The sequence below is a fragment of the Bombus pascuorum genome, chromosome 1, assembly GCF_905332965.1.
Source record: "Bombus pascuorum chromosome 1, iyBomPasc1.1, whole genome shotgun sequence".
NCBI classification, from domain to species: domain Eukaryota; kingdom Metazoa; phylum Arthropoda; class Insecta; order Hymenoptera; family Apidae; genus Bombus; species Bombus pascuorum.
In genome coordinates this window covers 27673862-27697151 of record NC_083488.1, presented here as the reverse complement: position 1 = coordinate 27697151, position 23290 = coordinate 27673862, and the positions used below count along the sequence as shown (strand labels likewise).

The 23290-nt window shown below is 29.7% G+C and overlaps 3 protein-coding genes across 7 annotated transcripts in view; 1 reads left to right on the top strand and 2 right to left on the bottom strand.

The window, feature by feature from the left end:
* The first annotated feature begins 255 nt into the window (after positions 1 to 255).
* LOC132909166 (putative histone-lysine N-methyltransferase 1) lies at positions 256 to 5960 on the top strand. Of its 4 annotated transcripts, none has more exons than XM_060963794.1 (8): positions 256 to 455; positions 1349 to 1423; positions 1587 to 1787; positions 1876 to 2040; positions 2113 to 2262; positions 2327 to 2429; positions 2496 to 2747; positions 2832 to 5960. In XM_060963794.1, the coding sequence occupies exons 2-8, from the start codon at positions 1349 to 1351 to the stop codon at positions 4214 to 4216; spliced, it is 2331 nt and encodes a 776-aa protein (XP_060819777.1). In that variant the 5' UTR covers positions 256 to 455; the 3' UTR covers positions 4217 to 5960. The 4 variants fall into 4 exon arrangements, with proteins under 4 accessions (XP_060819777.1, XP_060819789.1, XP_060819800.1 ...); XM_060963806.1 differs by having other exon boundaries at positions 1349 to 1427; positions 1591 to 1787; XM_060963817.1 differs by lacking the exon at positions 256 to 455 and adding an exon at positions 748 to 766.
* Positions 5771 to 11401, bottom strand: LOC132916030 (cilia- and flagella-associated protein 70-like). The gene is given in 21 exon segments (XM_060975775.1): positions 5771 to 5816; positions 5818 to 5915; positions 6449 to 6598; positions 6712 to 6832; positions 6942 to 7072; positions 7194 to 7340; positions 7488 to 7648; positions 7771 to 7919; positions 8007 to 8140; positions 8249 to 8431; positions 8520 to 8663; positions 8910 to 9033; positions 9136 to 9287; positions 9375 to 9520; positions 9597 to 9727; positions 9839 to 9939; positions 10008 to 10184; positions 10328 to 10575; positions 10753 to 10920; positions 11012 to 11204; positions 11336 to 11401. Coding segments are annotated over 21 exon segments (2970 nt in total).
* Positions 11402 to 11555: 154 nt separating this feature from the next.
* LOC132909151 (uncharacterized) overlaps positions 11556 to 23290 on the bottom strand; it is a 29483-nt gene continuing 17748 nt past the window's right edge. For both annotated transcript variants that reach the window (XM_060963758.1, XM_060963767.1), the window contains 17 exons: positions 22799 to 22865; positions 22625 to 22734; positions 22357 to 22544; positions 22106 to 22223; positions 21831 to 22021; positions 21606 to 21735; positions 21306 to 21526; positions 17032 to 17141; positions 15706 to 15899; positions 15144 to 15590; positions 14593 to 14835; positions 14414 to 14512; positions 14167 to 14321; positions 13751 to 13946; positions 13530 to 13678; positions 13302 to 13460; positions 11556 to 13218 (listed from right to left, as the gene is read on the bottom strand). In XM_060963758.1, the coding sequence (XP_060819741.1) occupies positions 13098 to 13218; positions 13302 to 13460; positions 13530 to 13678; positions 13751 to 13946; positions 14167 to 14321; positions 14414 to 14512; positions 14593 to 14835; positions 15144 to 15590; positions 15706 to 15899; positions 17032 to 17141; positions 21306 to 21526; positions 21606 to 21735; positions 21831 to 22021; positions 22106 to 22223; positions 22357 to 22544; positions 22625 to 22734; positions 22799 to 22865 (2898 nt within the window). In that variant the 3' untranslated portion in view covers positions 11556 to 13097. The remainder of the gene's footprint in view (positions 13219 to 13301; positions 13461 to 13529; positions 13679 to 13750; positions 13947 to 14166; positions 14322 to 14413; positions 14513 to 14592; positions 14836 to 15143; positions 15591 to 15705; positions 15900 to 17031; positions 17142 to 21305; positions 21527 to 21605; positions 21736 to 21830; positions 22022 to 22105; positions 22224 to 22356; positions 22545 to 22624; positions 22735 to 22798; positions 22866 to 23290) is intronic.

Here is a 23290-nt window from a genome sequence, read left to right as displayed (position 1 = left end):
ATGTTCTAACATTTTAGCGCGAATTTTAAATCTTATAAGATTCTGATGGCTTATGTTATTATAATTTATATTTAATAACACATGTTACATACAAATTGCATTAATATATATGTATATAACTTTTATAGCTACATATATATTGAGGTCTTTTGAAGATTTAACATGTTGATGAAGCATGTAATAAAAACATGCTTTATCCATAAAGTGTAAAATTAAAGGTGGCAATGAAAACCACTGCAACCATCACCACTAATAATTTTCTTATTCGAGCGAGAACAAATCCGTGAGCGCGGTTCGTGAGTGTATTGTGCGGTGTCAATGTGTCCTGTACGAAAAATAAGGGTAGTGCTCAACAGTGACATATGTGGCTGATTTTTAATTGAAGCAACGCAACGCTCTCCTTCGTGATGTTCTAATTTTTATTCTCTTGACACTATTTGCAGCTACTTGCAACCGTACGTCTTGTTTTCATTCTTTTTAACGTATATTATTATTACATATTATATGTTCGATTCATTCCATTTTTACGTTTCAGAGAAACGAATTGTACATTTGTATAACCTAATTTTACATAAATGATAGCTTTATTAATATGCCGACTTTATGCAGAAATCTTTAATTTATATAAATTGACAAGGATATATGTGAATGTCTATATATAGATAGGCTCACCTTTAAAAAGATTAGATTTTTTTAATGGCTTCAAAAGGTTGAAATCGATTTTAAATTTAAGCTGTCGAGTAGGAAATAGTTTGGTTAATACGATGTATGATAGTTGTTAATTAACTTATGGTTAATCTTTTATTGATAATAAAATTTGTATTTTCTTATAAATTGGTTCCACGCATACAGAGCGGAAGAATGTGATAAATGTAAAATATAAATCTTTTTCATATAATAAATTGCGTATGATCAATCGTAATATTTAATTGGAGGATGAGAAATTCGGAAGTGCAGTTCCTTTTGAAGTAGAGCAACGAAACGTGACATGAGTATTTATTTTAGTACTTAAAATTCTTGACTTATTACAGTTAATCTATCGAACTTATAGCGTTTGTTGTTCGCTTAATTTCTACTCTATATGACCTTAAATTAGTTATATTAATTCCTATGTAAATTTATATGAATGCATATAAATAATTAATTCCTATTTAAAATAAAATATTTAATATTGCTTTTCTTATTTTTACTAATTTTATTTGTAAAAAAGGAGAAGTGAGAAACAGTATAGATATTTTGAAATATGAAACATGTCAATGTAAATAATTATATCACTTTTAAAAAGCAGATTATTATCAAATGAAAAATGTTTCTATCTACTTTGATTTTTTGAATAATAATATTTCAGATGGCATCTAGTGCACTCGAAGAAAAGATCAATAAAATTCGGCAACAAAATGAAGAAATTAGGAGGAGATACGAGGCATGTATTATGATATAATAAAAGTTTATATTAAGCTTTATACATATACACATTATGCTTCACTACTGCATTATATATGTAAAGCAAGTTTATTCCTTGACTGTGAGGTCAAAATTAAATAAATATACACTTTATGCTTCACAAATCATTCTTATTGCATTAGGAAGTTGAAGAAGATAAAAAAAATGCAGCCAAACTGAATGCTTTGGTACAAATGGTACCATCAACAGATTGGCCAGAGAGGAAAGAACCACCAGAGTTTTCAAATCCTCCTAAAACTAAACCGAAATCAACCAAAGAAAAACATGAATATACATTGCAATCTCATGGTGGGGAAGGGAAAAAAATTCACTCTTTTGCTCAGGTATTAATAGAATTTATTTTCTACTGTGTTAAATTTAATGTGTATGAATATATTTGTTTATTAATGATGAGAATGAAATATCATTTAGGGAGAAGGACCACCACCGGATCCTAAATACAATTTTTTAGCAGATTCTGAAAGGGAAGAACCTACTATAGAATACACAAAAGAAAATAATGGGAATAGGTCTCATCATAAACCAACAAGAGGGAGTTTCAGAAAAAAAATTGGTGGAAGAGAGGGTAATCAGAAAGTATGTAATAATATTTTATTTATAAATTTAATTAATTATATAAAATGTGAGTGACTTCATTTTTATACATAGGATATTAAACCAAACAAAGGAAATTACAGAGATGAATCTCAACCAGGATATGATGCCTGGAGAGCAGAAAGGAATCGTATCGACGAGGATCGTATTAGTAGACAAAGAACTGCAGAGGGAAATTGGCGTCGAGAATGGGATAATGATAAAGTAATAAGTAATTATTTTCTTATGGATGAAGCAATATCAGATTGATAAATTGTTAAAATTATAGGTTCATATCATAGATGATGGAATAAAGAAATCATCAAGGCCTACATTAGGAGACTTTACGAAAAAAGATCATAAAGATTCCGACCGGAAATATCATGCTAATAGTATGTTCAAATGTTATTATTAAAGTTTCATACTTTATAAAGATATTGTTAAAATATTGTTTTTAGATAATGAATATGTCAATTACACTCGCGGTGGTGCTCATCGTGCTCATCGTGGTTCAACAAAGAATTTTTATAGTAACTATGAAAATCGGTCTCATAATACCTATGATCAACATAGGAATAATACAGCAGCATCAGCAAAAACTTCTGTTTCTCCAACTTCTGAAGAAAGAACTGTTATTGCAACTGATAAGAGTATCAAGGTTACAGTAAATCAAAGCAATTTGATAAAAGGACCAGTGATGAGCGTAAAAGGTATCGTAAAAAAGGTTACGTAAATCTAGTTTTTGGACAAGTGTGATAAATATAAATTTCCTAAGATATAAATGTAAATTTTAGTGAATTCACCAAGCATAGCTGGAACGGGAAGAGTCGGGCCACGACAAAGAACTCGTGTAACGTACAGTCATTCAGATGTTGACATACCTCCGTCCGAAGGTGAACCTTTCTTTCGCCAAAAGTCATTTGAAGATAAGTCGAAAGGAACTTATTTTAATAATCAAAAGTTCTCTAATTTGAAGAGGTCTCATTCGCAAAAAAAGAAAGAGAACGAGACAAAATATCAGTACCATCAAAGGAAAGATATAAAGAAGGAAGATAGCGATGGAAATTCATACAAGCATTATGATAATGAATTTAAATCTTATACACAGAAGGATCAACAAAGATCTTATTCTAGTAAATCACCAAAGCTTTCGAGAGGAAATATGAAGATAACAAAACATGATTCTTCAAGTGTAAATGCTTCACAAAAACGCGATGCTGAAGAGTGTTCAACTTCTGATCAAGTAAAACTTGAACAGAATTTTGAACCGAATATTGAACATAATAGAGAACAAAATCCAGAACAGAATACTGAACATGATATAACAGAGGATAGTAACACATTACAGGAAACTAAATCTGAAGCAAATAAAAATTCCAATATGGAAAATGTGCAATCGAATATTGAGAATGAGATTACGAAAAAAGTGTCGTCAACGAAAGATGGAGAAACTGAAAAAATTATTTTTACTTCAATATCAGATACAGATAATCACATCGCTGAAGATACTATGAATAAAAATAATGTTGAAGATAAAGAAGCGTGCTCAGATTCTCTTGCAAATAATGTAACAGAAGATTTGCAAAAAAATAATAATACGTCTTCCGAGGTATCGGTTCCAGATAATGTTCAGTCTAATGAGGAACTTATGCCAAACGCAAATAATGAGGTATTAAACAATGTTGTTGCGAAAAATACTACACTTTTACATGAAGATGATCAGCAATCATCGAAACAAATTACAAAGCAGTTTGTAAACGACGACTGTGATAATATTGAAAGCGAAGTTACGGTGCAACGAAGTATAGAGGAAGTAACAGATAATTCTGTTCCTTTGTTCGAAAATAAAACATGTTCTGTGATAGAAAGTAATAATCAGTCGGTATGCAATAATGAGTTAGTACAGGAAGAACAGTTAGTGCAGAAAGAAACATTGAATATAGAAAAACAAACGGATCTTGTTTTAGAAAACAAGATTGAATCACTTAATCAAAATTTAGAGGATGCTCTAAATTTTTGCGAAATAAAATCTGAGAACTCTCTTAGTCCTGCAAATGCGGAAGAAGATTTAATAGAAGATACTAAAGAGAAAACTGAGAAAATGAAGGACGAGAAAGAGGAAAAAGTGAATGAAGAAAATGAAAAAACATATTGCAATAAAAACAGTACCAGTTCTTAATAACACGTGTACAATAACGTAGTTATACTGGTACTTCTCGATGTTAGAAACATTTCTAATGCTCATTACGACTAAAAATATTATGTTAACATATGATTAGGAACAAATTTTATGAAAATGCTAACTACTGAAAATTTCTTTTAGTCATTAGAAATTAGATTATTAATTTTCAGTTTATGATTTTAAAGTATTTTACAGTAATAAAAGTAAGTGCATTTTAACTGGTCGGTTCATCAGCGTTAAAAAATTTTAAACATTTATTTTTAAATTTTTTAATCTTTTTGGCAAAGTATCCGAAAGACATTTTTTAAAATAACGCATTTTCGAATCATTATAACTAAGCGATAATACTTGCGCACAATCGTTAATGTTATTTAATTAATCCTTTGCGGATTTACATTTGAATATTTTTTGCGGTAATAATACTTCTTTTAACGATCCTCTTGTAATTGTCACAAGACCTGCCGGATGGATTATTAATTGGTGAGTTCATTAGTAGGCTCCAGATAAAAAAACACTCTCCTTTGCCTTTTCCTTTATTTCTCTTTTTTTTTCATAATATTACAGCATCACAAGTTACAAAAATAATGTTATTTTTGTTAAAGATCCAATTTTAATCTTTGTTTTTTTTATTTTTTTAGAAAAGTAAAAAACCGCAAAGGATTAGCGCACTAAAAGTTAATCACTACAGTTCTTTTACAATACATAGAAATTGTCAAAGCCGTGACTCGTATTTCTTCATATTTTATATCAAATTTTACGACAATAGAATACTGACATCGGTTCAGATATTCCGCTCGAATGATATTTTTATAATTGGCTATAGCAATTAATTATATATTGGAGATTGATATATATGTATACAGAGGAAAAGTCGTATACTTCAATATTTCGAGAGCTGTTGATTTAGAAAGGAAGAAAAAAAAAAAAGAAAAAGCAATCGTTTATAACATTCTAAATATTATAACATTAAAAGATAGGCTATATTTATTTATCTTTAGTCAAGAGCAATGTTATGTTACTTTATAGTTTATATAATTTATTTGCATCTTTTTACTAAAAGATTATTTATTGCACGTTTCCTTTTTTTTTATTATTATATAATATTTTGTTACATGCTTGCTTTATGTTTTATTTTTCATTTATGAGATGAAATATTAACAAATTGGCTGAAAGATGCACCGCTAAATGTTAAATAAGAAGAAAGAAAAACAATAGAATTGGATTTCTAGTAGTTCAAAGAGGGAAATAATTCATAAAACTCACGATTGTTTATTTTTTATATCGTTGATTAAACGAGAAATGTGGTTATATGTTTATTTGTAATTTTTCATTCGATAAAAAGTTAATGAAGTCTAAGATTTATGAAGTATATGTGATAAACTGTAATGACCAAAATTATAAACGTTGATAGAATGATTTTAGTTACTTTTTATTAATTGTATTCGTTTTCTTTTTTTGTTATTTTAATTATTTCCACCGATTAAAAATAAGTGCCATTGTAATCCTTCATTTTACGAGTTCGTGTCTTTTTTTAATTTTGTTTAGGTGCCATTAGTTTTCAAATTGTTCCTCAAACCCCTCTGTGCTATGATCCTCCATCATTGGCTTGTTTCAAATTTGGTGGTGCGTAATCCAAAGCTTTCATCAGGTTCGTTATTCTCAGCCACAGTTTTCTATCTTTAAGATTATTCTGATACTTAAAAAAAAAAAAAGAAAAAAACAATAAAAATTGTTAGTAAAATTTTGTTGTCTCTTTTCCCTTAGTCATATAAAATGTTACCTGTTGACAAATTTATAAAAATAAAAATGCGTTTGAATTATGAGATTTTTTAATAAAAAGTAGAAAATTTAAATTTAGTACTGATTTAGATTATTTAGAGCCTCATTTTTTAATTTCGTTATAAAGAAATTAATTCGACTTTATCGCTGCTAGGCTATAATGTTTTATGGTCCATGGATTGCACAATTTTAAAACTTGTTTATAACTAAAAAGATAGTGAGAATATCTAGACAAAACTAATTTTAATTAATTCTGTGGATTCTAAACATTCATTTGAGCTATCAGAAGTTAAAAAATTGTCTAGTATTGGCTGTGCTATGACAATTCTTAAGGTTCAATGGAATTATCATTGTAAGTATTTACAAATAATTAAGAGATTTCCACTTTATATAATAATATGTTATAACACTTTAGTAAGTTTAAAAAAATATATCAAAATATAAATTTACTTTGATCATTTCCGTATAGCATTGCGCAAACTCGTCGTATCTCTCAAGCGTTATATTTAAAAGGCATAAATAGCCCCACACATCCACATTGTGATTATTAATCCTATTTGCTTCAGACAGAGACATTTCTGCCTCGTGAAACTGGTTTAACTGAAACAAAATATGTCTGTTGCAAAAAAGATTTATAAATTTTGGCATATAACGACACTATTCACAATTGATTGATTGTAATATAAGATAATATTAAAGTAATTATTTCTTACCTCATAACAACTGATACCAACTCCTAGCCAAGTTAGACAAGTTGGTGAGGATTTGCATGCGCTCAAAAATATCTTTCTTGCGTGGTCGAAATTTCCAGTATCGTAATAATAATATCCCAATCTGATATTATTTGAAAAAGATTATATGTATTACTTAAAATGTATTACGTTAAAAATACATTGACTTATTTATTATTACTTGAAATTTATAGGATGATTGCTATGATTACCTAACTTCCACTAAATGTAGATCATCAGGTCTATCAAATAGCATACGTGCAAATTCGTAGCATTCTATTGCTTTTTCCGTGTTTCCTATTTTGAAGTAACAATGGCCCGTTAAACTACTGACCGAATAATCCTGGACAGATAAATTGAGAAGTATTGAAAAATCTCTCATAAACATTATTGGAATTATATTCCGTTTATAAAATATATCGTTGTGATTTAACTTTTGCATCTGATAATTGAAAGATATAGACCATTCCATAATCGCATCGAATTTCTTCTAGATGCGATAATGCATTCTCGTATTTGCCAGCTATATAATGTTCTACTGCCATGTAATATAGAACGTGCATTGATCGACCGGAATTTTCCATTTCCTGTGCTAACGCGAGTGCTGCTAGCTGGAACCGTTTAATTTATGATTTCAAAGATACATTAGTATGTAAAGTACTTTCTATTGCACTTTTTTATTTATTTTATTCGATTATTTTTATCATAGTAAAACAATACGTAGTAAGATTACAAATTTTATATTAAAAATCGTTTACCTCACAAAAGTTCAGTTTTAGTAAAAATGTTGTAACCACTATATACACATTATCATTGGGACAGTGAATCGTGGTCCAAGAAAGTGGTTCTTGATCTAGTATTATTGTACGAGATTTGTCTTGCATACATTTCTTTGCAATACGAAGCGTAAGATCTATTCCTAAATAATATTAGATGTACTTGCAGTTACTTGTATTGTTTTGATTTTTTCATTTCAGTTTCTTCTTTATATTTTTCTTTATCAACAAGAAATAGTCGCAAAAAAATAAAGAATTTTCGTACCTGGATAGTATTCTGTTCGTATAAAAAAAAGATGTAAAATGGTCCAGCCTTCAAAAAATCGTGGATATAAGTAAGTAATAGCTCTGAGGAAAATCTCAGTTTCTTTGTATTCTCTATTTTCAAAAAGAATCATCGCATACACTAATAATCTGAAAACGTTATAATTTACGATCACGTATCTTTATTTTATGTTTATATTAATAACGAGTAGTAATGGATAATGGTGTTTTACATACGCCATTGCATGTTGATGATTTAAAGTGATTGCTTCTAAGCAACATTCTTTTGCACGTTCGATGTCACCTATTTTCTTAAGAAATATGGCATATTGTGTCCAAGGATGCGGGTCAGTTTTATTCGATGCTATTACCTGGTGACAAAAATTATATATTTTAAATATTAAAAGCATTTAGAAAGATTTGTCTGTTTCATTGAAATTACTTAGTTTTCTATATTACAATTGAAAAAGATGGTTTACTTTTGTATGATGGTCTCTAGCCTCTTCGAAATTTCCAAGCTCATAAGCTTCTTCAGCATAGAAATATACCAGCTTCAGGTTTAGGTCGTTTTCTAAATCTTGCGTAAATCGGCATTCGAGCATTTGATTTATAGCAAGATGCATTTGTTCCACTAAATATGTGTATATAGAGCAGATAAAATTCTGTGAAAGTTTTAGATAACGTAATTAATTAAATTCAACAACCCAAAAATTTTTTATATTAGAAAATAGAAAAATATAGGAGCTGTACATGAGATTCCTTAGAATCGATTAAATTTTTAGGCATTTTGAATTTTTGATCTATCAGGAGGGGAATTTTCATTCTCAATGTATTGCGTACAGATAAGTATACTCCAGTTTTGTAAAGGTACTGAGTGAAACACGTTAACTCGTCCTGAAATGTATCAATTTCCTTTTGATTACTGAAGTATATATAAAAAATATTTTTATAATACATTACCGATTCTGGATCGAAGCAATATTTTTCTTGTGGTTTCTCTCCTTTACTATCCAATTTTTTATTCTCGTCACAAAAATCCTAGCTTAAAAAATATAAAGAATTCATTAATTATAGAATATATTATATTTTAACAATAAAAATTCATAAATTATATATAGATTATATTGATCATTTTCATACTCGATAACATTCTGTAAGGACTTGCGCCAATTTTTGAATACAGTGCATGTACTGTGCTTCCGCTACGTCAGCAGAATATACATAATGTTGTTTCTTTTCCGATTTAGGTATCATTTCGTATATTCTAAAGTAATTTTAAACAAGGATAGCTTATTAAATTTCTCTTTTGAAGCGATGGAACTTGTGATCGAATAGGATGAAAATAGGATAAAATTACAAATCTTACAAGTTTGTGAAGTCCTTTTCGATTCTACAAGCGACCAGAGGTTCGTAAAGTTCTATTTCAATTACTATGATTGTCGGCTCTCCGTTCTCTATAATAATTGGTTCACTTGCTTTTTGTACTGTTTCAGTTTCCGATTGAATCGATTGCGTGTTCTAAAATTAAATATTTCTCTATCAATATTGTTTTTACTAATATTGAAATATTGAAATATTGAAATATTGAAATATTGTATGTTTTACCTTTGATGTTTTACTTTTTTTATCTTTCTCTTTCACTTCTTTGCGTTGTGTTCCTGTACCAAAAATATTTTGCTCGAGCCCTACTTTTTCAGATATGTCTGACGGATTGAACTTATACAGTTGTCCTATGACTCGACAATTTTTTCCTGTGTAAGCATCATTTTTAACATATCAAGAGTTTAACAATAAAGTGTTTGCATATTGTAGAATGATAGAATTTACTGCCTGGGAAAAGAAGTTCGGAGACATCGACGTAGCATTGATACAACTGTGTTGTAAATGATGAAGCGTTTTTCGATTTCGTCGGAGAAGTTTTCCCCGTCATTTCAAATTGAAAGGGCCAATATTTGTACCTTCAGAGAAATCATTCGTAATTAATATTTTTCAATGATAAAATAATTATATAATATGAATATTAAACTATTATTATGTATTTTCATAAAAGATATTTAAATATTTATTACTTTGTAATATGATCCCGCATCGCTTCGATCCCACTCCCCCATAAGATACACCGATTCAAAGAATTCCATTCTATTCGTGGCATATCCTCGCATATTTTCTTCTACAAAATGAATAATGATAATAGTTAATAAACAACACAACTAATATCATGCAAAAGTAAGCCGGTACCGCTAAGTCAATCTGCTTATTAAATTTATTTTTCACTCCCATAAAGTCGCAGTCCAGTTTGTATTTAGATAACTGAGCTCGATTTTCTATATGACGTAAACTGTTCCATCGTTTTGTTCTCTCGATGTCTCGATACTTCATCCAAAGACCATGATCGAAAATTATGTTTTCTGGAACCTGAAACGAGACACAAATGTCAAAATATTTATATACAATCTTCTTTATTGATTGAGTTCTTTAGCGCTCACTGGATATTACAAAATAAGCGAGTATGATAGAGGAATGTCTACAGTTTTTACCATCTTGCTCATTATAAATACCTCATTATCAATATACGCTATCGTGCCAGCTTTGTATTGAAGATTTTCTGTGAAAATTTCTGGTATATTATACATGCTCTCGATGGTAACGTGAAGAAAGTTCATTGCTTTGTTTGGTTGAAAAATCGGTACATGATCTTGCAAAGCTGTTACCGTAAGACGCGGAAGATTCTGCCACGAAACTAATTCACCATCAAAGGAAAAGGTAGGTGTTTCTAAAATTAGCTTCTCGGTAAAATTGTTACTCCCTAAAATTAAAAAATTTTTTAATTTAGCTCTAATTTTGCAGGGAAATAATTTTTAATTTGTTGAATCAGTCGATGCTTGAATTTTTTAATTTGAGAAATTTTTAATTTAAGAGTATCGGAGAAAATTTGAACTTTATAAATTTGTAATTTCTATAATTCCGAAATTACGTTGCTCACCTAATATTATTGGCATCAAATCGAAATTACATATCCCTAATAACTGTGATGTGGGAAATGTTGCAGATTTTGTACTGAATATTGATTTTTTTTTAACTTCATTTTTTTTAACTTCATCTGATGGAGTTTGTTCTTCCATCGCGTCTTTTATGATGTGGACAGTTTTTACTATGTATAAACGTGCAGTTATTAATATTAAAATGAAGACAGGATTATTATATGATAAATAATTAACTGAGCGATATAAATTAATATTTACTTAGTACAGGAATTGATACAACTGAATTAACCACTTGTTTATCTTTTAAAGTAACTGGCAAATTAACAGAGAAATCGATAGCATGAATTGCGTCATCTTTACAATCCGATTTGATTAATGTTGGATTACTCTCGCCCAAGATAACACCATTATGTTCTACTATAATTGATATGTTCGTGTCTTCCTTTCTTATCTAATTTTTCAAATAATAAATTATTAAATTATTAATAATATTTACTTATGATCAATAATATAGATACTTAAAAACTATAAAAATATCTTTTATATTATAAAAAAATCTACTCCTTTGGTTACGAAACTTACGATATTTTCGATGGCATGTATAGTTAATTTGATATTCTTTTCGCCCATTGAAATCCACTCCTCCATTCTAGGGGAAAATATTTTTATAAATCTTTAATATTAATAATCAACGTGAAGACATCACTTTAATTCAGTGTTTCAGTTGTTTTATAAAAAAAGGAACGAAGACTTATAAGAAATTGTAATTAAAAAAATGGATCGTAGTATAACGTTTTCAAAATGGTTAATATAAATTTTTATTGATACTTCGAAATTTTTATTATAATCTTTAATATAATGTAATATTTTATATTACAATACAAAGTAATATATTCCAATTATTTGATGTAAATAATATTTGTAATATCGTTATCTAAATAAACAATAGTGAATTTTGGTCTGTTTGAAATGGAATCATTGCCATCAGCAATGTATTCCTTTCTTCTCTTAATAAAATTTACTTATAATTTTCTTCCTGCAACTTCTTGTAGAAGAGTTGGTGAAGTTAAAAAAAAGCGAAACCTTTCCTTCTGTAGATTTATATGGTTTTAAAAACTTAGTTTTTGGTAGAACTCGATACATAGTACTATTTCTCGTATATCACATTTTATTGTATTAACAGTTGTGTATAGAGACGAGTGTTTGTTCGAATGAAAATACATACGTAAATATCTGAGAAATTTAAATAAATTGTTTCCTTCACTTTTTATAATCTTAATTAGTTTCACGTTATTAAAATTTGCAATACCTACTGAACAATTAAATTTTAAGTTTCGAAATTTCTGATAAATATTTTTACTAAACAATAATGATTATTATAAATCATAATTCGACTAATTAATAGATTGAGCATTATGATTTTAGTAACTCATTATTACATTACATTAGTGTAAATGTAATTCTTATTAACATAACTTTGAATAAATCTTTTACAATTATAATAAAAGTTTTTGGTTTCTTAAGGCACAATGTTTTAAGTACAGGCGTTACCGAAAATAATTTTCACCTAATTGAAACGAATTGTTGACTACAAAGTGAAATATTATTTGATAAATAACATGTTATATAACATTAAATTTCTCCATCTTTTAGGTTTAAAAGAAAAATTATTTTACATATCCTAGTTTTAATGTGTTTTCTTTCTTCAGAATGATGCTTATATTTTATAATTGAGCACAGATTATTTACATAATGTGAATTCTATATATTTGAAATTTATCCAGCTATCTATTCACTTAACAAAAGATGCAAAAAAATATTTTATTAAAAACTGAAGTCTTGAAGATTCTCTTAAGTTTTATCAAAAAGAAAGAGACACACACAAATGTATCATAAAATGACAATGGCTCAGGAAAACAAAATCTTAAAAATCCACATTATGTAAATAAATTTCTCTCTTGTTTCTAAGTACACTGCTTATACAATGGTATAAAAAAGAAATGTACGGATGTACATCAGAGTATCAAAATGTTTGGAAAGTTAAAGTCAGTCGACTAGAGCAATCATGCTTCCACTTCTCGTCCATAGCTGAACTCGTGCGATTAAATGTCAGGGAAGAAATACGTATTCGTGCATGGAAGAAAAAATACCAACAAGGTGAAAATTTCTTCCATAATCTACGTGAGATCCTATCATTTTTCCCCGTGCACGAAGATCGTATTGAATATATTACTGAAACTCGAATTAATAGTTTCAGTTTCACTTTTCGCAAAAAGCAGTTTCGTTGGATGAATTAAATCTAGATGGCAAAGCGACGTGCGAGATTACACGACCAATTGGTTGACTAAAGGGTTTTCAGGGTCTTGTCGATGTGTCTTAAAGTTGTTTCCGGCACGGTGTCTGTTAGAGCTTTTCGAAATCCTTCGCAGTGCGAAAGACGTCGGAACATCTTTTTTGCGTGGTTTCTATAAAATCGTTTATAAAAATATTAGTAATATGATAGGTACAAAGTTATGAAGATTATGAGTAATCTTATACATGCTATTACCTAGTATCGAGATTTCCATCGATTAATAACTTTGCACCCGTAGAAAGTAGCTTATCCTTCACGTCCCTTGGTAAAATTAGAGTATGTTCTGGTCCTATCCGATCTACTATAGAAGCCAACAATCTAGCCGTGGCTGCTCTTACTATGGCATTTTGATGACTAAGTAAATAATACATAAATGAGAATAAATTATGAATTCTATATATTACTAATTGATAAATAGTTTACCTTGCACCACGTAATACGATGACAGTAATCGTTTTATGAGGTGGAAGATGTTCTATCATTCGGTCCAAGGCTGCGTTACTGTCTGCCCGAAGAAATCGATTGGTATCTGCTGTCCTGTGGAGCAATGCCCCGGCTATATCATCGAAATCCTATCAAAAATAAAAATTATCATTAGAAGAATGAAGAGATTAATGTATGTAAAAAATGCTATGATAATTTACTTGATCTATGCCACGAATCTGCGAGCTAAAAATATCGCCAGCGGTCAAGCATGCGGTTCTTGCCACTTGCGATCGGAGACTTTTTATTTGGCGACCTAAAAGCCGGCTTATTGTCGGGGCAGCACTTACATCCAGGTATTCTGGTTGTTGTTTTGCGATCTGGGACAAAGTTTTTAACCCTTTCATAGTAATTTCCCTGAAAGTAGAATAAAAATCTAATTATAGCAGTTGATCCCATCTATTCAGATTTTTGTAGCTGTTCCATTAAAGGCCAGAAGTTGAATATGCTGTTAAATATTGTAGAAGGATATTAACAATACTAATCATTAATCAATTAAATTAAGATTATAGTAATTTTAAATAATGTAAATTTTTTTTCTTGTTTAACTTCATTTAATTATCTTGGTGATATTTACCAGTCTTTATTTTCAAGTTGTGCAAAACACTGTTGTACTGCCGGCTTTATCTTTTCCGTTTTCTCCGAGTTTCCTTTGCTTCGACCTCTTACTGCAACCCGAGGAACCCTGGAGGGCTTTCGTTTCGTCGTAACAATTGGTTCTACAGATTGACTCTAAATACAAAAATTATTTAACATATATAGATCAATTTTTCGTAATAAAAGTCTTCAAGATTTAAAGAAATATTTTTGGAAAATTATATTACTTCGATCTTTAAAATTCCTGGTTCCGTATTCGTTTCACTGGAACTATCTCTACTTTGTCCATCTTCCAAATTATTATTCTCGGTAGATTCATCAACAAACTGAAAGGAAGGATTCTTATTATCAATGAAAATACAAAAAACCTTAAATCAAAATATTTATTTGTATTCTAATGGCTTACCCTGAGGGCATTATCATTTTCTTCTATTTGGATAGCACTTTTTAAATGACTGTCAACATAATTAGAAATCTCAGTGGATGAATGAGGTCTGGAGGCAATGATGATGGCTGGGGAGTCTTCTGATTTCGATCCCCTGCGTGACTGGGTTGGTTCTTCCGACTGGATAGAATCGCACTGCACCGTAGAAGAAACTGTTTTGTCTTCACCCGAGTCCGCCGAATCTTTATCTTCCAATTCAAAACTCTGCGAAAAAAATATAACACTCTTAGAATTTTTAAGATCCTAATTGCTTTTTAGTGGGTCTAATCAAAATATATTGTTTAGTTCAAAAAAGACAATTTTCCCATGTATAGATTACAATTGATGCTATGAAATTTCAACAAATTTTTCTGTATGATCTCTAAATGAAAACCACGACAAGTATCATTACATAATATATATTTCTATAACATTTTATATAATGCATGCATTCTGTATATTTTTGTACATAAGTTTCTCGTAATTGCAGAAACACCTGCAATCTAATTATGATTTTATATTTATTAACCAACCAATTTACACGGACTGCCTCGAGAATTACGCCTTGGTGACTTCGATGTCTCAAAATCGACGGAATTTCTACTTGGTGATCGACTGGATTTTTTAGGACTGGTGGACATTCTCGAAAGCGATGGCTCTTCGTTTTGGAAGTCCGAATGCAGAATATCACTGGATGTTTGCAAGCTTTCATTTGTTAACGCTCGTTCAACAGTCAAAATGGATACAATAGATCTTTCTTGGACGCTGGACACTTCATCTATTCTTGCATTTTCATCCGATGTGCTGAATTCGCTCTCGTTTTGATTATCTTCAAGATATTTAACGCGGTCCGAATTTCTGGATACCACACGGCTTTGACTTCCAAATTTTAGCTCTTCTTCGCTGCTCCAGTCTTTAGATCCATCGTCGTCGATCGACGTAATCGTTGCTTCGGTTCCAGTTTTTGGGTCCAATGTGATCTAAAATAGGATTTTTTTAATTATGTTATAATTCATTCACAATTTATTTAAATAAATAAATATCTTTTAAAAAAGATAATGGTTATTATGAAATACTGTTAGGGTTAATATTTACAATAAAATCGACAGTGTCTCGACCAGAAGGACTCGATTGATCGGTGATAATATCAAATGCAGCGTCCACATTTTGTCTATCAGGAGTAGACGATCTGGAATCACTGTCATCTTGAGTATCTTGTACGTCCTGTTCGGTATCTTGGTGGTAGTTATTTTCTAAGGCGTCTGATGATGAAAGTTCTTGGTCATCCACTGAAAAGTAGACCAAGCTATTCAATAATAGATAGTAATAACATATTTCAAAAATTAAGTATTAATATAATTCAATATTTTCAATAAAATAAAATAAAAAGAATTTATAAATTCATTAGGTTTATAATATAGTATTATAATAATGAGCTAACGTGCAAATGTCTAGACCGCAGGCTCATTTATCTGACTTCCGATCTAAATACCAAAATCGATATGCTGAATATTCATATTTATACGAATTAAACCACGATATAGACTGAAAGAAAAAAAACAACAACAGTGTGCCACGCAATGAAATGAAAAATGCTGAAATTTATTATCCACGCAAGAATCAGTCTGGATATTTCCATACACGATGGCGTATCTTATGCTAATCTCGATCTAAATTACGTCTCAAACCATTCTGTATATATGTTTATCCTCGATTCATTTATATCTCGAAACGAAATAGTTCATTACTTAAAAATAAAAATGAGAAAGAAAGAGACCAAATATTACTCCATAGTTAATAATGGTATTTTAAGTGGCATTGAAAGTTTAAAACTGTAGAGGAACTTAGTCTCCCTTTTTTCTTTTTTTTAATTTTAGCCTATTTACGATTATTTCAAACTTTACGCCAGAAAAATATTGATTGTTCTTTGTAAGGAGAGAAGATTTTCCGTACTTCTTTTTTTTAGTAAAAAATTGCTCGTTTAGGCAATTTAAACGTTACGAGCAAAATATTGATTACATTCTAGCTAAGCTTTACACATTCGTCCGAGGTTAAGAACCTCGCGTTCCAGTTCGTGGACTTTCGATCGTTCCAGCAGGTCCCACAGGTTATTATGTATCGCTTTTAATGCTTAAAAGTTTACTTGAACGCTTCAATGATTTTTATAATCCATTCTTCGAGCTCTAATCTATTTTTTTGGCTGTAGATGATGTAAGAAAATGATAAATTCAACTTCTTCACGAATAAGAAATTTCTTGATGAATAATTTTATAATATAGTTTAAACTTAAGAATTTATTCATATAATTTATTTCATAATTTTGATTGAAAAATTGTTATTTAATTATCTAATCAAAATTTATTATAAAATATTTAATTATCTAATTATTTAGTATCTAATATTATTACACTTTATAAATACCTTCATATTGTTCTTCAACTGCATCTACTGTTTTCACACCGAAATGGTCGTCTGGTAGAAAATGATGTTTATTTTTTTCATTATATTCTTCTTCGTTCACCGCTTTATCTCTGAAACAAAATTTTCGACAACGAAAGTTGATTATTTTTTCTTTATTCATAAAAAGAACAATATACAAAAACTTGTATCGATTCATCGTATACTATTATAATCTACGTTACACACTATAGATTTTTCTATACGTATCAACACGCTATCTTTTCTGCATAAAATATTATTTTGATGAATATCGAACAGTCACAAACTATACAGCTATAATATACTACATAGTTATAGTATTTTATTTATTTGTTTTGAAAACATACACCGTGTCATTACTCGAATTTAACCTCAAAGGAATTACAGGAGTGGTATTAACAGTGGTAATAATTGTCGAAATAGAATCTTCCTCTTCCTTTCCGATATCCACTGGTTGCCTACACCTAAAGGCGCAGGGGCAATAACGAAGAATAGTGTTCGCGATTTTATATTCCTTTCTCCTTGGATTACCAGGTTCTTCATTGAAATTCTGATCTTTCTCGATCGAATTCGATTCTCTGCATTTCAACACTGTCGCCTTGTCGGCTTCTTCAGGCCAAGCACAGTACTTAAAGATCATTTTGATAGATAACAGTTCATCGATCACGATCGAAAGTCCTTGCCATGACACTAGCGCTGTTTACGTAGTTTATCGAAGTTATTTTTGCACTATTAACTTGTCTCATTCTTTACCTTTCACGATTCACTCGTATTCCTTCTACATTTGACGCAATTAATCAAATATATCTGATGTCTTTAGTTTATTTGTGTTTAATAGTTGTAATAATTCAAGTTATCTTAGAAATTGCGTATTATTTAATGTATAGAACATTTTTTATAGGATATTTAGTATTATATTAATTTTTTACTATTTGATGATGGTAAAAGGGATTTTATTACATTAGTTAATTACTATGCTATCACATTATCATGTAATGTAATAATTATAGTATTTTATATATTCCTTCATTTATTAACTAAAGAATACGTCAAATCCTGAAAAGATACCATTTTTAAGCAATCCTTTCGAACGTAATTTATTTACCAACGCAGAGATATTTACAAACTGATTATTGATCTACCATGAAAATAGTATTACAAGTGAATTATAAATTATATCGAATCTATACAGTACAATCGATAAATAATCTTTGTTCGGCTATAATCTGATGCGAGACCTTAGGAATAATAGTCAGTAGTCTTTTTAAAATTATAATAATATAATACAGTATTTTTTCAATATAAATTAAGTATATTCTGTTTATAGTAATATCTTTTGTAATTGCGGAAGTTAGAAGATATTTTGAAGCAGTAGATTTCACGTGTCTAGACAATATGCAATTCAAATTTCATTTGCTATTCTGGAGCTTCTGCTACATTTCATGTTTATCTTCCTAAGGTTAACGAATGATCGATTAACAACCTGTTATGGAACGCTCTTTATTTGATGGCATATACAAATATGTATAATCATATAGCGGAAAGTTTTGAGCTCATTAACAATTTAACAAAATATACTAAATTGAAAAAATTAAGTAATATTAAACAACATATTAAATAAAATAACGAATTAAATGGAAGTAAAGAATATTATTAAACTATAGTATCCTATTTCTCTAGCAATAGAAACTTTATTTCCAAATAGAAACTTAAATTCCAAATTACACGTACACTCTAAGGGACGAAAATTATCAAAAAAATATACAGAAGAATTGAGACAATTAAAAAATCAACAGAATCCATAACAAAACTCTACTTTTTTAATACAAATTGATACCAGATAAGATAAATATCGAATTTAACTTTCTTTAACTTTTACCATCACCAAATTCCTTATGAAATTTAAAAAGCAAAGCCACGAAGTAAACTATCTGGATCTATGGCGCACGCACCGATCGATCGTTGTAGTTTCGCGGCAATTAAACAGAACTGTTAAACTGAAATTGCACCACACTCGAGCACATAATCGCGAACTATTAATCATTTTGAAATCACTTTAACAAATTTCACCAAAGTGAAAATCTTCCAATGGATTTTTCTTTTTTGGTTTTTAAAAATGAAAACGAAGAAAATAGAGAGAGGGCAAAAAGGAAATTCTAACGACGCGACAAATAACGCCACACGCACGACTGTGCTCACGTTAAACGTCGGCTGTCTCGACGCTGACCGCTGCCACTTCCCTTCACTCCTACCTCCCCTTCTGGTTCTCGTTTCACTTGTAACCCCACGATACCATATTGAATGGCTATACACTGACCGCAAGAACCCCCCTTAGACATAGGGGTGAAAACGTATACGAGGGTATAGGCGTCAAAAGTGAAAATGAACAAGTGTTATATTATGACATTTCAGACTGTTCTTTTGTGTTATAAGTTTTGCTTATTTTTTATTTCTTTCAATGCATTTCCAATTTTTATTTCTTTCGCTTTTGCTATTTTACTACTGAGACCGTACCGATGGTTGCATATGTTATGAAAGAAGTAGGGAAATGTTACATGAATTTATGACCTATTAATTATGTAATTTAACCTTTTCCAGTTGCGAACCTTTCCCGTATGAATATGTTATCAGTACCTATTGTAGAATATTTTTGGTTTAAGTGCTTTTCATATGTAATTTTCTCTATTCAAATATTTTATTAAGAATACAATTGTATTGATTATATTTAATCCCTGGAAGCCGTAAAAATTGATCTGTTTACAGATATTTTAAGATAGCGTAACTAAGTCCAAGATCATGCCAAGGTTATCACATCATGAATTATTGAATTTGTTGTTTGCTTTAATTATTAGCCTTTCCGGTAAACCAATTATTACTTTTTTATTTTATTTTTAATTTTTTCAATTAAATTTCCACTTCCTTCAATTTTTTAAATTAAAATATTGGTATTATTATTTTGCTACTAAATACATTATATACATATAACATTATATACAGGGCTTTTATTTTTATAAATAAATCCTTGATAATTATGTTGAAGTTAGTAAGTTAATAATAGTATTAAAAGGTTATCTGCGATAATAATCATTTGCATAATGTTGAAACATGAAATTCTTTCGTAATTTAAATCATGAATGTTTTTGAATTCCAACACGACACATTAATCTACCAATGTGATCTACTTTATGATCTAGCAATATATGTAACATTCTATGGGTACATATATTTTCAACTTCTCAAGTATCCATGTCCTAAATTGCAACACAATATTCGCAGAGATTTCTTCTTAACGAGTTAAAATTGTTATGTAGATAGGATTTAGTGGCGTGGTTATTCAAACCGAAATACAATCGCAATTTTCCTCTCACGCGACGTTCGTAAATCAGGGAAACAGAAACGAGAACGAGGATGTATTCCCCAATGCATTATTGCAACTGCTAAAATTTACCAAAATTATTTCAAAATAAGTATTATCATTTTATAAAATAATATCTTTTTAACTATATTTATAAAAATATGAATTTGCATAAATATTCGTAGTCTAATAATAAATAATCTGAACTTATTACACTTTGAAATACTATAATCATTTATTTTCAGTGAAATTTAACTGACCTAAAAATCTGGAAAGGCTAGATATACAACGTCACAAGAATGGAAACATCGCGATTTAAGGACGATTCTAAGGATAAAACTGTGAGTCACCTTCAATTCAACACCCTGCCATAAAATCGATCGTGTAAATAGAATAGATTTGTGCCAATATCACCGATTCAATGATCCTTGTAAAGTCTGCTCTTAAAAAGTGAATTGTCATGTTCTTAGAAATGCCATTAAGAAATTTTCCCACAGCTACTATATGTATATATATACAATGTGGTTATGATAGTAAAACTACGGAAACTCTGCATTTGTCGCCTTCCCAGAAGCATAGTTAAGGAGTTATAAAAGTTTGCACGATATGCCTAGCATTATTATAGCCAGTAATTTGTCATGCATGTGAGTATGGAAACAATCGTTTGCTAAGGTCTAAGGGGCCGAAGGCAACAGATAGTAACTAGAAAAAGCGACAGCAATACGGGGCTATCGATAGCACCACCATAAAATTGCACCGTTAATTGTAAACTAAAGATATTGTACCACCCGCGATGACATTTTAGTCACAATTATCGAATCGTAATCATATTCCAGAAATTTTCTACGTTATTGATCGTATTAATTTGAAAAGAAAAAGAATTAATAAAAATATTACTTACATATCAAACATGGACAATGCATGGACATCATGAGAAGCTGTTCTAACAAAGTGTTGATGGTGGTACAATTGGGATGGAGACAAAGAACGTAATCTTCTTCTGTAAGGGGTTTCGGTACATATTGCAGGAAGATATTCACTAGTCTGGGCATCTGACGATATTACTTCGACATCCGTAATTTTTTGAGCAGCTACATCTTTCGTTTTAGGATAAAATCTCATCTGTAATGTAAACATATCATTTAATAGTACCTTATCGCCACTTCATATGTTAAATATATTGGTAAAAGTGAATAAGTACCCGTGATATATTTTTATCATTATTTTCTTCAATTTTATTATACCCATATGTTAATGCAGGAGCTGTTTGTAATGGTCGAAAGGAATTTTCATCCACAAACCGTCCCTCTCGATGTGAAGATGTGTTGTAGCTGAAAAATAAAAAAGAGAATTTAAATTTTCACTAAAATAAATTACATACACATTTATTATTGTTTATTATTCTCGAAAAATAAATTATACTTACATATTATGCATAACAAATGTTTGTTGATGAATATTTCTCGACAATGAAGGCTGATTGCTTTCGATAGAACTCGACCGAGGATATTTAGACTTGACATCGGATTTCCTTGAATATCGATCTCTTCCCATAAACTTTTGATACATTCTAGAGTTACCGTTCGAAAATGTTTGATTCGTACGTTCATCCATATTCTGAAATATTCATCACGTTCCTAATTGTTGTACATATAATTTTAAATGGTATCACCAATATTAGTATTTGATAAAAATACTTACATTACTATCTATATTCGCATTATTTAAATTTTTCACTGATCGATAATTGTCATGATGCATACTTGTACTTTTTTCTTGCTGATTTCTTCTTCTTTGATGATACATAGTCCCACAGCTCCTATTTATATTTTGTTAATTGTGTTCAATCTTTTTCTTTATTCAAAGTTTCTCATTCAAGAGATATTAAATTTTTATGCATTTTTCTATTTCTTTGAGTAAATTAAAAAAACACAATAATTAAAATACACTACCTAACATTTTCTTCTTGAGAAATTGCGCAGTCGCTAGAGTTTTCTGTGCTGTCCTTTAGTCTCCTCTTTAAATTAACATTCATTAATTCTGAATTAGACGATTTATCCATTAGGAGGCCACTAGACTTTGGTATACATTCCCGAGTATAGAGTACAGGAATTCTAGATTCCGTTTTATTGTTGTTTTCCTGAAACATATATGTCAAATTGATATAAATCATTATAATTACCATTACTACAGTGCATCGATATATTTTATGAAATTTACCTTTCTCTCAAAATTATTTTCGATGATATTACGATAATTCGCAGATTCTTTAGTAGCTCCTGAAATTTTCGTTTGATTTCGAGATTTTACGTCTGCATTGAAAGCTTCACCTAAAAATATCAAAACCATTAGCATGTATAATTAATATTAAAAGATTGGAATTACAATACATACCATTTCGGATACTTGCGCTTATATTTCGATTTGCTTGCAAATTCAGTTCATCTTCACACTGTATGTTCTGGAAAAAAGATACATACACTTATATAAAATTATAGCATTTAATAAATTATTACAATTTTTATAAGCTTACATATATCATAACTATCATTAAAGTAGTCCACATATTTTTGATTAACAGCAACCTAAATTACTAACCTGAAATATCTCTAATAAATCAGTAAGATTCAAATGGGACATAATGCCAATTGATCATCACTGGAATTATTTTTCATCAATCTTCTACACGGAATTAAAAATAACCCAACACTACGAATAAATTTTCTCATATCTACTTACTCGATAAACGAATAAAAAACAGAAAAATGTGTATTTTCAATACAATGTCTTGAATTCATTCACAAGTAACGTGAAACGATTAATCGTTAATATAGATATTGCGAATCATGATCTACACACATATCGTATAACATATGATAATTCAAT